Genomic DNA, 15,812 nt, shown 5'->3' with positions numbered 1-15,812 from the left:
TGTAAAGGCAAAAGACTGGAAATAAGCTAAAAATTCATAAATTGAGGTGGATTAAATAAATGATGGCACAGCCATCCAATGGATTATGATGAGCTATTTTTAAATATTGAGGAAGTTCTCATATAACAACATGCAAAAGATCTCCAAGGTCTCAAGTAAAAACACCAAGATGCAGAAAAATATGTATAGTATGTTACCAATTATATTTTAAAAGGAAAGAAAACGGCTACAGAAGTATCGCTTGGTCTACAACCCTTAGAGTCCAACGTCGGGAACTGAAGAGACACTTGTATATCTGGTTGCCTTGAACATGTACAAAAGCTGTCTGAATGGATATGTAAGAAATGAATGGCAACAGTTACCTGTCGGGTGGGTGGTGAGGGGAACTAAGCTGATGGCAGACAGGTGAGAGGGGGCTTTTCATAGCACATCATTTTGATGTTGGAACCATGACCCTAGCTAATGTTTACATGGCACTGACTCTGCTCAACCCAGTTCTGAGAGCTCTTTACGTAATAGCTCACTGGATCCTCGTAACAACCCCGATGCCATGGGGACAATTATTATCATCCACATTTTACAAACAAGGAAACTGCAGCACAGAGAGGTTAGGTGACTTGTCGAAGGTCACACAGCCAGTAAGAAGCAAAGCCATGCATCAACATATTACCTGTTCCAATAATTACAATTTTAAAAATTACTCCTTTTGGGCCATAGGCCACTTTCGTTTTCTCGGGGGTGATGCAGGCACCCCATCTAACTGCAGGGGACACATATCAAACTCTCCATGTGGTCCCATGGAAATCCACTCTTGGATTAGATAAATACTCCTTCCAAACAAATACTCAAAAATCCTTCCCAACTCTCTGCTCTCAGAATGTTTTTATGCTGCTGACCTGGGGGTAGTGCCCCAAATCTGTATAACCAGTGGTTGGATGTTTCCCTTGGAAATGTGCATGTTGAGGGTCTCTCCCACAACTCAGTCTAAACTCCCAGCGCATGCTACTGCAGTTTTAAAACGCCCATCCTTATACCTTCACTGCGATCACACTGCGAAGCTCTGAAATCATGACCTCTTGCTAAGAGCAGCAGCAGCTCCGGATGACCCCCCAGGAGTTACTAGGGCCCCTGCCCTGGAACTGGCTGAACGTTCTGTTCAATCCACATGTTCCACAAATGAGCCAACAGCCAGAGCACAACCCTTAGCAAAGGCGATGAGCTCCGAGAAGCAGCCCCACCCCGCCAGGAACGCAGAACGCAGGGCAGCTTCCAGCCTGCAGACAGGAGTCTCTCTCACAGGAGACCTGACTGCGGGACCAGAAGGATGGAACCCCTTCTGAAAACGAGGCCGCGACGGGGAGTGAGGAGAGCGCCGAGGTTCCTGATGCAGGGACACGCGTGGGGGGCCTGGCAGCACGATGACGGGCGGGGGGTGGTGGAGGGGGCAGACGGGACACCGTTTCTTCCTGGCTTCCCTCACGGTGCTAAACTTTCCAGCGAGATCCACGAACGGTGCCCTGGGGGCACCACGCCCCGCGAGGGGAGGGGAGAAAGCTCCACACCAGACCCCTCTTCTGGACAGCAAATGGGCCCTCTGGCTGTGGGGGTTGGAGTCATTTTACAGACTGATTTGCAGAATGTCTGGGGCCACAGTAAAGACCCACTCTCCCAGGACTTCCCTGGCGGTCCAGTGGTTAGGGCTCAGCGCTTTCACTGCCAGGGCCCAGGTTTAACCCCTGGTCAGGGAACTAAGATCCCACGAGCCGCTCGGTGTGGCAAAAAAACAAAAACAAACAAACAAACAAAAAACACTACTCTCCCCACCTGTAAAAGGCCAGCATTTGGCTAGAAATGGATGAGGGCGCTCTCAGCCTGTGGCACACCTTGCCTGCATCCAGGGCCCTGCCTCTTTTAGGGCAGACACTCCTCTGTCCTTCCCGTAAAAAGGACTGACTTACAAGGCTCCAGCTCTCCCACCAGCCCCTTCCGGAACCCAGTCTCCTTCTGTGAGTCAGCCTGGGTTCAAGGCCAGTGGGCCATGGCACCAACTGGCTGGGAGGCCTGAGGCAAGTCAGCTCGCCTCCCTGGGCTCCACGTCCCTCATCTGCGAATGAAGACGATGACAATCCCCACCACGGAAAGTGCCGGGCACAGCGGCCGGCACAGAAATGCCGAACAGCCATGATTATCTCATAATTACTGTCAAGAGTGACCCTGGTGGCCGAGCACGCTGGGAGATGGCCAGCCGTTACCTGATCTCGGTCACGTCTGACTTGTCCAGTTTCTGCAGCTCCAGCTTGGCGGCCTCCAGGATGGGCATGACCTTGGCCAGGGCCGCCTCGGCCTCAGCCTTCTCCGCCGCGATGATCTTGTTTTGCTCCTCTATCTCCGTGGCTTTTTCCTCCGCCAGCTTCTTCTTTTCCTCCGCTACGGGGGGGAGGGGGAGGTCAGTGAAGCCCCTGGGGCATGGGGAGGACGGACCACCGCTCCCGAGCCAAAGCAGCGCAGCCCTCAAAGGTGGGCGCGGGGCGGAGGGGGGTTGAATGAGCTTCGGCCAATATGGCGGCCTTGGGCGTTCCCACTGGGACAGATGTCCTCACGGCGCCTGGGGTCCCCAACACAGGGGACCCTCCTTGACTGTGTCCCCCTCCCCCCGCCCCACTCCATCCCACAAGACAGCCTCCAGCTCTGCCTGGCCAGTGTTAGCTGAGGACATCAAAGTGCCCGCCCTGTTTTTCTGGCTCACAGACGTCTCTCTGGTTCTTCCTCAGCTTTTCCTACACTCATTCAGCCCAGCTCAAAAGCCACCCTCCCCTGAGGTCACTCTCGGTCTCGTCACTCTGTTCACTTGCTTCATGACACTAACCACAGTCTGAAATCTCACCTGATCACTGGCTTGCTGATCGGCCCCACTCACTAGAAACGTAAGCAGCGCCCGCCGGCTGTGACCCCAGCGTTTAGAACAAAGCTTGGCTCACAGCAGGTGTACAGGCTCGAATAGCGTCCCCCTCAAAATTCATGGCCACCCAGAACCTCAGAAAGTCACCTTATTTGGAAAGAGAGTCTTTGTAGATGTAATTAGTTAACACGAGGTCATACTGGGTTAGGGTAGGTCCTAAATCCAATGACTGTGTCCTTATAAGAAGGCCATGTGAAGACACAGAGGGGGAAAGGTCACGTGACAACGGAGGGGCAGAGATGGGAGGGATGCGTCTACAAGCCAAGGAGCGCCCAGGATTGCGGGCCACCACCAGAAGCTGGGAGAGGCCAGGAAGGGTCCTCCCCTAGAGCCTTTGGAAGGAGCAGGGCCCTGCCAAGACCTTCATTTCAGACTTCTGTCCTCCAGAACCATGAGAGAATAAATAAACGCCTGTTGTTTTAAGCCACCCAGTTTGCGGTGCTTTGTTATGGCAGCCCCAGGAAAAGAACACAGTAGGTATTCAATAAACGTACGCTGAATTCAGCAGTCTCTCCCTGATGGGGCGTTCTCTCGGGACTCATCCTCACAAGTCCACAAGCAAGCTTCAGGTTGGCTGATTCAAAATGTGAACTGCAGGAGAACGTCTAATTGATCCAGCCAGGGCTGGAACAAGCCCAACCCGGCAGCCCAGACTGCGGGTCAAGAGCAGACAGGGTGCCAAAGCCAAGTTGGGGTGCTGTGACCAGAGTAATGAAAAGTGGGTCCTGTGGATAGGGCCTGACATGATACGGCTGGAATTGAACTGAACCGAGGTCATACGCAGAAGCGACACAAACGTGGGCTAGGAAGAGAATACCCAGAGGCAGGGAGGTTGAATGGCTTCTGCAGAAATCCGAGGATGAGCCGAGGAGGACACGCATCAGAACACAGGATTCTGAGAGACGACAGAAACGGGAGTCCCAAGACCCAGGGAGAAGGAGGGTTAGGAGTCGTGGCAGAGCTGCAGCTTAGGAGCTGTCCTGTGTGAGAGTCGTGTAAAGTAAGCCAGTTCCAGGAATTCCCTGGCGGTCCAGTGGTTAAGACTCTGCACTCCCAATGCAGGGGGCCTGGGTTCGAGCCCTGGTCAGGGAACTAGATCCCGCATGAGTGCCGCAACTAAAAAAAAAAAAAAGATCCCGCATGCCGCAACAAAGATCCCGTGTGCCACAACTAAGACCCGGCACAGACAAATAAATAAGTAAATAAATAAAAAAGAAAGCCAATTTCTTAGAGCAGAAGGGAACCAGACCAAGAGCAGCCGCCAGGCCAGGAAGATCAGGTGAGGGGCCCAAGAAAGAACCCGGAAACAGGCTCACATTAGAACCAAGAAAGTCCCAAGTGAATGATGCTCAGGCCGAGGTCATTTAAACCGACCCAGTTCACTAGCTCATTGAGGGTAAAGAGATGACTTTTCCACATCCTGGCAAATCCTCAAGCTACCAGCTGTGGGTCCTGCATATGGTAACGTCTTAGTGCCTATTATAGGGGGCTTGACGCTAACTCAGAAACAATAGCAATGCGAGGGTCAAAAGATGCCAGTTCCTACAAGTGGCTTCCCAGGGATGTCCCCCAGTGGAGCCCTGTCCTGTTTGGGGTTTTTTTGGGGCGGGGTGGGGCGTGGGGTGTCCCGACCCCCAGAGTTGGACCCGCACTCACCTATGGCTGTATTGGTGGTGATCTCCCCCAGCAGGGCCTCGCAGGCAGCTGACTTCTCCGCCAGCACAATCTTCTGCTCGGCCAGCTTCTGGTTCAGCTCGTCCAGCTGGGTGGTGGCCTCCTTCAGCTTGTCCAGCCCCCCCTCCAGACGCTTGCACTGAGCTGAGGAAAGGGAACACAGGTATTCACCCTCCAGGGGGCGCTGTTCCCAACACACCCAGACAAGCGTTCCAGTGCGGTTCGTCCAAGTTGGGCTCACCGGAAAAAAAAAAAAAAAAAAAAATCATTTTCATGAGACGTCAAGCATCTATCAGTACCTCCATTGCTGTTTGGGGATGGCATCTTCCAAAATGAATGTATTTCTGAAAATAACCATTTGTTTGGCCAACAACCAGAGCCACAGCATTTTTAAAAAACATTTTCCAGCAGGGCACGTTGCTCTCATCAAATAGTATCTCTAATGCAATGAACATTTAGAGCTAAGAAAGTGCATGGCCCAGCACAGAAAAACAAAAATAAAAGCATGCCAGGGTCCTGCCCACACAGACGAATCACTCTGAAATGCAAAATCCAAAATGTGCTTTGCTTTGCCTCAATCCTGAGTGTGCCCGATCTTGCTAAGAAATGTCCGCTTAAGGAAAAGATCAGCTGTTGGATCTTTATTCGTAAGTAATAACAATTCCTGTTAACCCTCCCATTCCCAAGTCTTACCTATATTATACTGAGTTTTCTCATCCAGTAATTTTGAATACGTGTTAATAAAATCCAGGTAGTTCTTGGGAGTTACGTAGTTGCTGCGTCTCAGTTTCTGTAGAAACTGTTTACTGAATTCATCCACGGATTCGTGGACCAAAACAACGTGTTCTACCAGATCTTCCATATTTTCTACTGGGATCAGCGGATTAGTCCCTGAGGAGGAAGGAATGGAAAAGGGTGGCTCATAAAGAAAGGAAAGGAGCAGTTCCTCAAAAAGTTAAACATGGAATTCCCATGTGACCCAACAATTCCACTCCTAAGTTTGTACCCAAAAGAACTGAAAAATGGACACAAGGAGATTCTTGGACGCCAATGTTCATAGCAGCACTATTCACAGTAGCCAAAAGTGGGAACCATGTCCAAGTGTCCATCAACAGAGGGATGGATAAACAAAATATGGCCTGTCCATAAATGGAATAGTATTCAGCCTCGAACAAGAAGGAAATTCTGACACACGCCACAACATGAATAAACCTGGAAAACACGCTAAGTAAAAGAAGCTAGACACAAAAGGACAAATGTTTCATGATTTGACTTATGTGAAATATCTAGAGTTGGCAAATTCGTAGAGACAGAAAGTATATTAGAGGTTACCAGGGGTTGGGGGCAGGTCTGGGAGGACAAGCAGTGAGTGTTCAGTGGGGACAGAGTTCCAGTTTTAAAGATGGAGATGGATGGTGGTAGCAGTTGCACAACATGGTGAATGTAATTAGTGTAACAGAGCACACTTAAAATGGTTTAAAACGGTTAAAATGGTAAATTTTATATTATATACATGTTACCACAATAAAATACGATATAAAAATGTTTTAATAGAAAACAGCAGTTATCACTTGTCAGTGGCTTTTCTGGACCACAATACTGATCCACACTCAAAAGGCTGGCAATTTCTCTAAGAACACAGAAAGCCAATTCTCTGTCCCTACTGGTAGGAAGGCTAAGGCAGTGTAGTAGGAGGGACTTGAGATTCCAGGAGAGAAATTTGCTCAGTGTCCCTGCTGTATCCCCTGTACCCAGCACATACTGGGCACAAGGTAGGTCTTCCTGTAAGTCTGCTGAAAGAATTATTAATCACTCCCGGTGCCAAAACCACATCACTTGGATTATCTCACAGATTGCAAAGTACTTTCACCTCAAAGCAGAAAATGAAGGAAGGAAGTATGACCAAAAGCATGCATTCATCCAGATTCTGCATATTTGATCTTGAATTATACCAGGGATTAGCAAACCACAGCCATGGGCCAATTTAACAGCATGCATGGAAAGCTTTGCCTCACAAATATCCATACTTATGGGTAAACCTACAGCCTGCAGGACAAATCCAGCCTACCACCTGTTTTTGTAAATAAAGTTTTATTGGCACACAACCACGCCCATTCATTTACATATTGTCTAGGGCTGCTTTCCTGATGCGATGGTGGAATTGAGTAGTTGCGACAAAGACCATATGACCTGCAAAGCTGAAAATGTTTATCATCCAGTCATTTACAGAAAAAGTTTGCTGATCCCTGAGCTATATCATCAGGAAAGAGTCATTCTCTTAGCCCCCTTCGCCAAAAGACTGCGATCTGCCTACCGAGTGGGACTAGTTATTTATTTATTGAATACATATTTATAAGGCTGATGCTATTTACAAGGTCACCCAGTGTCATAAATCTGCTCAAGTTAGGTCCAGATAAAAAGTTTTTCCCTGAGGATAAACTGACTTGCTTTCTTATTTTGAAGATTAAAATTAATAATCAAGGCCTCAGGGCTTGGAAACTGTAGAGCAAAATCAACACTGATGGATAATCAGTTTACCGAAAGGTCCTTCAGGCATCCTTGGGGTCAGGGGTCAGCACACTTTTTCTGTAAAGAGCCAAACAGTAAATATTTAGGCTGTGTGGGCCGTAGAGTCTCTGTGGCAATTACTCAGCTTTGTGGTTGTAGCATAAAAGCAGCCATAGACAGTGTGTTTATTACGTGTGTTCCAATAAAACTGCATTTACCAAGACAAGCGGTGGGCTGAATTTGGCCTTCAGGCCAGGGTTTGCTGACCCCTACTTTGGACGATACCTCATCAATTTTTATCCCACGTTGTCCTTGTAAATCCCCCGAAATCTCTTTGGACTGAAACACAATATAAATCAAAACACGCTAACAAACTAAAACACCATTCACGGCCATGGGGGTTAATGGTGACAGAATCTACTGGACCAAAATTCAGAGTCAGAAAGAGGATAACAAATTGCTTTGTTATACTGTTAACATGGTCCCCACATTAGCTGTCACTTACCTAAAAATGACTTAGCCACTGCGTGCAGAGCTTGGGAAGGCCAGGGTGTGAACCAGTCGATACCAGTGTTATTTACTAGACCTTGAAAAGAGAGAGAAACAAAAGAGATGATCGCTCTGCAACTCCGCAATGCTCGAGAACATGGATACCGGCTTTGGTACCCAACACATTGGTGAATGAGCCGGGCGGGTCCAAAAATAATGATCAAGGGACTTCCCTGGCGGTCCAGTGGTTAGAACTCTGCGCTTCCAATGCAGGGGGCACAGGCTCGACCCCTGGTCGGAGAACTAAGATCCCGCATGCCGCGCAGCCCGGCCAAAAATTTTAAAAAATAAGTAAATAAACAAAAATAATGATCAAAAGCAGGGTTTCTCAGCCTCGGCACTATTGACACTTGGCCGGATAATCCTGTCTGGCGGGGCTGTCTGTGCACTGTGGGATGTTTGGCAGCCCCCTGGCCTCTATCAACTAGATACCAGTTGGATACGTGGCCGCCCCCCACCAGAGCTGTGACAACCAAAAATGTCTCCAGGCATTGACAAATGTCCCCCGGGGGGAGCAAAACGGCCTCCCTCTGCTCTAGGGGCAGGTACTGCACCTTCCATGAGGCTGCCAGAATTTTCCCTAATGGAAGGGCGTGGAGAGCTACACTGCACTCGCTATGGGCCTTGCACCTGAGACCGTGAGCATTTCCTCGTGTCAGAAGGATAACAGCCATCCAGCGGCAACACGAGAGCCTGTTGGCAGATGTGAGGGGCCGCTCGGGGCTCATCCGACATGGCAGGGCCCACATTTCAACCTAATGACCATGGCATGGGTCGCTTTGCTGGTGGAACCTCATATGTCATTCCCTCCCTAAGGCACGTGCCCTGCTGAAGGGGGAAAATGGATTTGCAGGCTCTGCTCAAGGGCACCTGGGAAATTTCTGCAGCGGGTCCTCAGGGTGTCCCCCACCGGCGACATGCCCAGGACGATGTGCAGGTTATCCGCACTCTTGTTCACGAAGTATTGCCACGTGGACTCCTTGGCCGGGCCCATCCCTTGCTCCAAAGCCTCTTGTCCAATCTGACTGAGGATAGACTCCTTCTCCTCTTCTGGGAAAAGCGTGGGCACGATTCCTAGAAAACAAAGGCCAGGGTTTTGTTTAAGTTCCAGGGTTATTATCTCTCGCGGCACTGAAATGGCAAGAAGCACTGCGTCACGAAGGGGCAGTGGATGCCGAGTCCAGAGCGCAGGGCTTGGGTCCCAACTCTGAGACCCAAGGCTCACTTGCGGTGTGTGTAAATCCCTTTGAGCCTCAGTCACCTCATCTGTGAAATGGAAATAACAAATGCCTCCTGCTTACCTGGGCGGGTTATCGTGAGCATCAGAGCAGGGGTTCTCAACTGGGGACAACTCTGCCCTTCCCAAGGGACATTTGGCGATGTCTGAAGGCATTTTTGGTTGTCCCAACGTGTGTGCGTGTGTGTGTGTGTGTTGCTGTGTGTGTGTGTCGTGGGGGGCGGTACTAATGGCATCTGGAGGCCAGGGATGCTACTAAACATCCCATAATACCCAGGACAGCCTCCACAACAAAGAATGATCCCACCCCTAATGTCATCAGTGCCAAGGAGGAGAGGCAAAGCCTTCATTCTGCAGCAAAGCATAAGAGCTTCAGAGCTATTTGCCCTCGATCCTTTGGGGTACTATTAAATGGACCCACCGGACCCTACTCAGTCTTCATAGAAAATACACCCCGAGCCCTGCAGTGGGGTTTACAGATAGAGAACAGGGCTGACAATTACATCCCGGATTACAAGTTTGTGACCCATGTATGAAAAGTCCACTGCCAACCCAAGGACACGTGTGCTAAATACCACATCAATAGCGTAGACAGTAGGTGCCCCAGGCATTCAGGAGACAGGAAACTGGCACGGTCGAGGAGGCTTCTTGGAGGAGGGTGACCCTGCAAGACACTAGAGCTAAAACTGGGGGGGAAAGTTTCCTTGATGCTGGACTTGAAAGTGGAGTTCTGTTGTTTTTGCCCCCAGCCCCCATGCATTCCCCCCCTTTCTTGTCATAGGTCTCTCTTTTCCTTTGGAGAATCACTTCTCATCCATTCTAAGTCTGGATGTGGTTTTGGGTAGTCGTGACACTATCCCAGGCCTGACCAATCAGAACCCTGCATGACCCTGGCCAAAGTCATTGGCTCAGGGATGGGCATGTGATCTAAGCCAGCCAATGAGAGCCCCACCAGGCACTTTGGCCACAACTCCTGGGAAAGAGAAACCCTCATTCACTGGACTAAGAAAGGAGGATGCAAGTCTGCAGCTTCTAGTGCCATTTTTTAAAACTACTTTGGGAAAACCCAAGAATGCAAATAAAAGAAAAACAGTAAAGCCAAGAGCGAGGGAGAGACCAGTTCCTGATGATATCATTTGAGCACCTGAATCCAACCTGGACTTTTTCAGTTCCAAGAATCAATACCACCTCCTTCATTTCTCCCTAATTTTACGTAAGCTTGTTTGGGTTGAGCTCCTGCCACTTGCAGCCATGGAGGCTGATAAAGAGATGGAGAGAGAGAGTGTACCAGGCATGGGCAAGATGCAGAGGCAGGATGCAAAGAGTACACCTGGAGAATGAGCAGAGAAAGGCGGCCAGGCTGCAGAGACAGGAGAAGTCAGTCCACGGAGACCCGGAGCAAAGAAAACACAAGTGCAATGCGCAGAGAGTGGTATCTTAGGAGGAAGGGCGATATGGACATGTCTGCAAAAAGTCAAGGTCAGACACGACGAGGGTCTGGCTTAGATGGTAAAGGGGACACAAGGGAAGGGACAGGCTTTAGAGACAGAAAAGCATTCGCAAGTGTGGGAGAGGCTAAGAGTCGACACGCTCCAAGGTTTAGACCTGATGAGAGTTATGGAATAACTAAACCCATGGAGACGGGCACGCGAGACGAGCCCCCTGAGGACGAGAAACAGCCAGATTGTGGCTCGTTGGGCTTTGGGGTTTCTGTTGGGTTTTTTCTTTTTTTTTTTTTGTTCACTATTTGTACCGTTTCAAATTAGTACAAAACATTTTTATTAAATATCAGATGGGTTCCCTGAGAAAAGAGCTGACACAGCAGGTCCGAGGCTGCTCCCCTTACAAAAGCCTGCTTACAGTGTTGGCCCTTGGCTGGCTCCTGGGAACGTAGACTCCACGAGGGTTCTGACCACCATTCACCCATCAGAGGGGCTTACCACGCCCAAGCTGTTTGTACAAACTGCGGTTTATGCTGACCACCTGCTTCCCCCCTGGAAATCTGGAATTTGGTACGTGCCAGGCAGAAGGCGCCGACCCGACCAGCCGCCAGTGAACAGCCCGAGTGCCGAGTCTCTACTGGGCGTGCCTGGTTGAGGATACTTCACACGTGTTGTCACAACTCCTCGCTGGGGGACTGAGTGTATCCTGTGCGACACCCCAGGGAGGGGGCTCTGGAAGCCTGTGCCTGGTTCCCCCAGACTTTACCCCACGTGCCTTTCCCCTTGCCGATCGTGCTGTGTGCCCTGTTGCTGTGATAAATCACAGCCGTGTGGATGACAAGATATAAAGAGGAACTTGCTCCTGGCTCTCCTCTGCGTTCTCTTGCTCTGGTTCATTCTTCCTCTTTGAATTCAGTCCTGGACTCGCTTTGCTTCTCACACTCTCCCCCGGGGATGACTGCATCCATCCCCAAGGTTTTACAAACTACAGGCCAGTGACTCTGAAATTGACATCTCCACCCGAGGCCCTTCTTCTGAGCATCAGACTCATCTATCCTTGGAAACAGGGTCTTTACAGAAGTAATCAAGTTAAAATGAAGTCATTAAGGTAGGTCCTAATCCAATATGACTGGTGTCCTTCTAAAAGGTGGGTATTTGGATAAAGAGAAAGACACAGGGAGAACGACAAGAGAACACGAAGACAGAGATTGGGGTGATGCCTCTACGAGGAAAAGAATGTCAAAGATTGGCAGCAAACTACCAGAAGCCAGGAGAGAAGCGTGGGACAGATTCTCCCTCAAAGCCCTCAGAAGGAACCAGCCCTGCCGACGCCCTGATCTCGGACTACTGGCCTCCAGAACCGCGAGACAATAGACGTTTGCTGTCTAAGCCACCCCTTTTGTGGTACTCTGTTACAGCAGCCCTCGAAAACAAACACACTACCTAACAGCCCGTAGGTGTAGCGGACTCCACAAGCCCCACGTGACACAGGCCCGATCTGGTCTTCCCTTCCTGGTAAACGGAATCACTCATCACTCACTCAAGCCAGGAACCCGAGAATCACACTTGACACTCTCTTCCTCACCTCGTCCGGTCCATCCAAGTCCCATAGGCTCTACCTCCAAAATATCTCAAGAATCCACCAGTTCTCTCCGTTCCCACTGTCCCACCCTCGTCCAAGTCGCCGTCACGTCTCACCTGCACCTGGGCAGCAGCTCCAAGCTGGCTGCCCTCTCGGGGTCTGATGCATCTCTAATCTAGTTCCCACAGGGCAGCCAGAGGGCTCTTTTAAAAATGGAAATCTGGGGACTTCCCTGGCGGTCCAGTGGTTAAGACTCCGCGCTTCCAAGGCAGGGGGCGTGGGTTCAATCCCTGGTCGGGGAACTAAGATCCCACATGCCATGCAGCACGGCCAAAAATAAAATAAAAATAAATAAAAATGTAAATCCGTACCACAGCACTGCACCCAGAATAAAATCTAGTCTCGGGCTTCCCTGGTGGCGCAGTGGTTGAGAGTCCGCCTGCCGATGCAGGGGACACGGGTTCATGCCCCAGTCCGGGAAGATCCCACATGCTGCGGAGCAGCTGGGCCCGTGAGCCACGGCCGCTGAGCCCGCGCGTCCGGAGCCCGTGCTCCACAACGGGAGAGGCCACAACAGTGAGAGGCCCACATACCACAAAAAAAAAAAAAAAAAAAAAAAATCTATTCTCCTTTAAATGGCTCACAAAGCCCTGCGCGGTGCGGCCCCTTCACCTGGTTTGCATCCCGTCCACCAGCTCACCACGCTCCCGCCGTACACACTGTACCCTTGGCCTGTGATGCGCCTACCCACCTGTGAGAGCCTGAATGATGCCTCCTCTGCAGGTAGGAAGTGCTTTAAAAAGGTAACGCTTATCAGACAGCCTCCGCTGAAAGCTGAGCAGCGGGGACCAGCAAAGCCCGTGCGAGACCAGCGTCCTGGTACCTGAGGTGAGCATGTTGTTGATGAGCTCCAGGAAACCCTCCTCGGCCACGTGGGCATCCGTGAGCAGGAAGATCATCATCTTGTTCTCAATGCCAAGTTTCAGGTAAAGGTTCTTCAGATCTTCCCGGAAACTGTTCTCAGAGTAGCCGCGGCTCAGAAGGATCTCAAACACCTGCCGACACGGAGCACAGCATCCCCGTGAGACCACCGGCCCTAGGGAGGGTGTCCAGGTAAGTGCAGAGGGAGAGGACAGCTCCCAGCAGCGCAGCTCGGGCTGAGCCACCATCAAAGAGGGACCAGCGACAGCAAATCTGGATGACCTGGGCCATTTTCACAAGATACTGTTGAGTGATAAATGCAGGACACAGAAAACTGACATCCCTTTTTGTCAAACAAACCACAGCGGACGTCCTGTGCAGGCGCACACGTGTGCGAGGTGAGAGCTTATGCAGGGAACAAGGCCTGTCCAGACGGATTATGAATATGGCTGCAAGAAGAGGGGTGGGGGTAATGCAAAGGACACCCTGAGTCATTAAAATGAGTCATTTGATGGGAGTTCCCTGGCAGTCCAGGGAACTAGCATTGGCTCGCTGCTGGCCAGTCACAGGGCCATGGCCCGGGTTCCATCCCTGGTTGGGGAACTAAGATCCCGCAAGCCACATGGGGCGGCCAAAAAAACAAAAGTCATTTGAGTTACTGGGAGGGAGGGAAGGCAGAGGATAGCCAAGCAACAGAGGAAATGCGTGTGGGTACAGTCACTGTGCGAACTCATTTAAAATGTGATAAACTGGGGGAAGATGTGTAAAAAAATCCGAATAAGAAGCAATTTAAAAAATCTTAAATTCAAAAGTCCTATTACACACAAAATAGATAAAAATGGAAGTAAGGACACAAATGTAAGCCAAGTCTTTCCTGTTCAAGCATTTCCTCCGGCTCACATGTGTAGAAGTTTAACTGCGACCAACGGTTTAGAAAAAGCTCAGATTTATGGAAACAGAAAGATCCCTCATTTCCTCCCTCCCCTCTACCTCTAGTGTCTCTCTCTCTCTCTCTCTCTCTCTCACACACACACACACACAGAGCCTCTTTCACACTCACAGGTACTCACACATGTTCACACGCAGCCACTCACACACTTTCACACCCACACACGTTCACACTCACAGTCACTCTCAAACATGCACTCAGTCGACACACTTCCATGTTCGTGGGCACACACACAGTTGCTCACCCACTTTCACACTCAAAGTCCCTCACACACATTCACATACAGTTACACACACGTGGGCACCCACACACCCTCTCACACAGTCACAGGCACAAACTCAGGGCAACATGGAAGCCCTCCAGCCACATACAATCAGGTCTCCAGTTCTACCTGCCGCCTGCAGACCCCGTACATCCTCCCCGAGTGTAGCTTTCACTGCGCCCCCTCAACAGGTCCCGGCACCCCTGGCATGGACAGCTCTCTCTGGTCCCCCTACCCAACTGCCCCTCCACTTCCCAGGACACAGGGACGGCCCAGCACAGCCCACTCCTTCTCCACTTCCCTCCGACATCCTCTCCGCCATTCTTCGAGCCCAAGATGCACAAGCACTACCTCAAAGGAAAATGCATCCATTTTTGTTTGTTTGTTTGTTTCTTGGTTTTGTTTTTCTGGCCGAGCACCATGGCATGTGGGACTTTAGTTCCTCAACCAAGGATCGAACCTGCTCCCCCTGCAGTGGAAGCGCAGAGTCTTAACCACTGGACCACCAGGGAAGTCCCAAAAATGCATCAGTTTTACCTGGAATAATCAACAGAAAAGTCAACTTGCCCAGAGGGTAACATTATATCCTACAGAAAAATGTAGGAAACAATAGTAAAACAATTACATTTGAATAATGGATGATTTTGATTACATACTTTATCTAATTTTAAAGGTACATCAACCAAGTTAGTTTAGAAATACTTTCAACAAAAGGTTAATATTTGTGAAATACTGCAAGCTAGATTCATTGAATTAACCATGACTGCTCTTCTATATAAAGAGTTCGCACAAATCAATAATCATATAAAGAGGCAACTCATGAAAGGGAAAAGACAAATATCTAATGAACGTATAAAAAGATATTCAAACTGCACTATTAAAGAAATAAATTCTCATTTGAACGATAATAGTTTTCACCCATAACCCTGGCAGATATCAGAATGACAATACCTGGTATTGGCAGAGTAGGGAGAAAAGGACATTGCTGGTAGCATAAATCAGTTTAGTCCTTTGTCGTGGGACTGATTGGTTGTTAATGAAGACATTTAAAAAAATAAACCAAATACAGTGAATAATAGAATGACACTGTACCCCCCACCCATCTTTAACATTTGCTAAAAACCCAAAAGTCATATTTGCTTCAAAACTATTTTGAACAAAGTTATGGATAAAATTAAAAATCCTTTGCTTCTCCTCTGGTCCTCCATCTCCAGGCTTTTTTTTTTTTTTTTTTTTTTTTGCCACACCATGAGGCTTGCGGGATCTTAGTTCCCTGACCAGGGATCGAACCCACGCCCCAGCAGTGAAAGCACTGAGTCCTAGCCACTGGACCGCCAGGGAATTCCCTAGGCCCTTTTTACTCCTGATTCAAGGAGGCAAACTCCACCATGAATTCAGGTCCAACCTTTCTAATGTGAAATCTGGTGCCACGGATCAAAAGTCTTTTAAAAACATATACCCTTAAACCCTCCAGTTTCCCAATTTCAAAAGAAAATGTTTGCATGGAAAAAACTGACCGGTGTGCAAAGAACAAGAATGTTCATCACTGCACTGTTTATAATAACAAAACAAGGAGAAGGCTAAATGTCCACCAACAGAGAGGCTTATGTGTGGCATATCTACACAAGGGAACATTGTGCAGTGTTTCAAAGGAAAATGCAAATATATAGCTATTGACTTTAAAAGATGTCAGTGATCTAGAGTTAAATGGAAAAAACAGATTACAAAA

The 15,812-nt window shown here is 49.3% G+C and overlaps 1 protein-coding gene across 1 annotated transcript in view; it reads right to left on the bottom strand.

Moving 5' to 3' along the window:
• DNAH10 (dynein axonemal heavy chain 10) overlaps positions 1-15,812 on the bottom strand; it is a 149,111-nt gene that overhangs the window by 27,329 nt on the left and 105,970 nt on the right. Inside the window, exons 52-57 of the mRNA XM_029223933.1 lie at positions 12,835-13,006; positions 8,561-8,764; positions 7,647-7,727; positions 5,327-5,524; positions 4,616-4,777; positions 2,253-2,427 (exon numbers count right to left, since the gene is read on the bottom strand). Coding sequence (XP_029079766.1) covers positions 2,253-2,427; positions 4,616-4,777; positions 5,327-5,524; positions 7,647-7,727; positions 8,561-8,764; positions 12,835-13,006 — 992 coding nt within the window. The remainder of the gene's footprint in view (positions 1-2,252; positions 2,428-4,615; positions 4,778-5,326; positions 5,525-7,646; positions 7,728-8,560; positions 8,765-12,834; positions 13,007-15,812) is intronic.

This window comes from Monodon monoceros, unplaced genomic scaffold (genome assembly GCF_005190385.1).
Source record: "Monodon monoceros isolate NGI ecotype Baffin Bay Population unplaced genomic scaffold, NGI_Narwhal_1 Super_Scaffold_1, whole genome shotgun sequence".
Taxonomy (NCBI): Eukaryota; Metazoa; Chordata; class Mammalia; order Artiodactyla; family Monodontidae; genus Monodon; species Monodon monoceros.
This window is presented reverse-complemented; position numbering and strand designations above follow the sequence as displayed.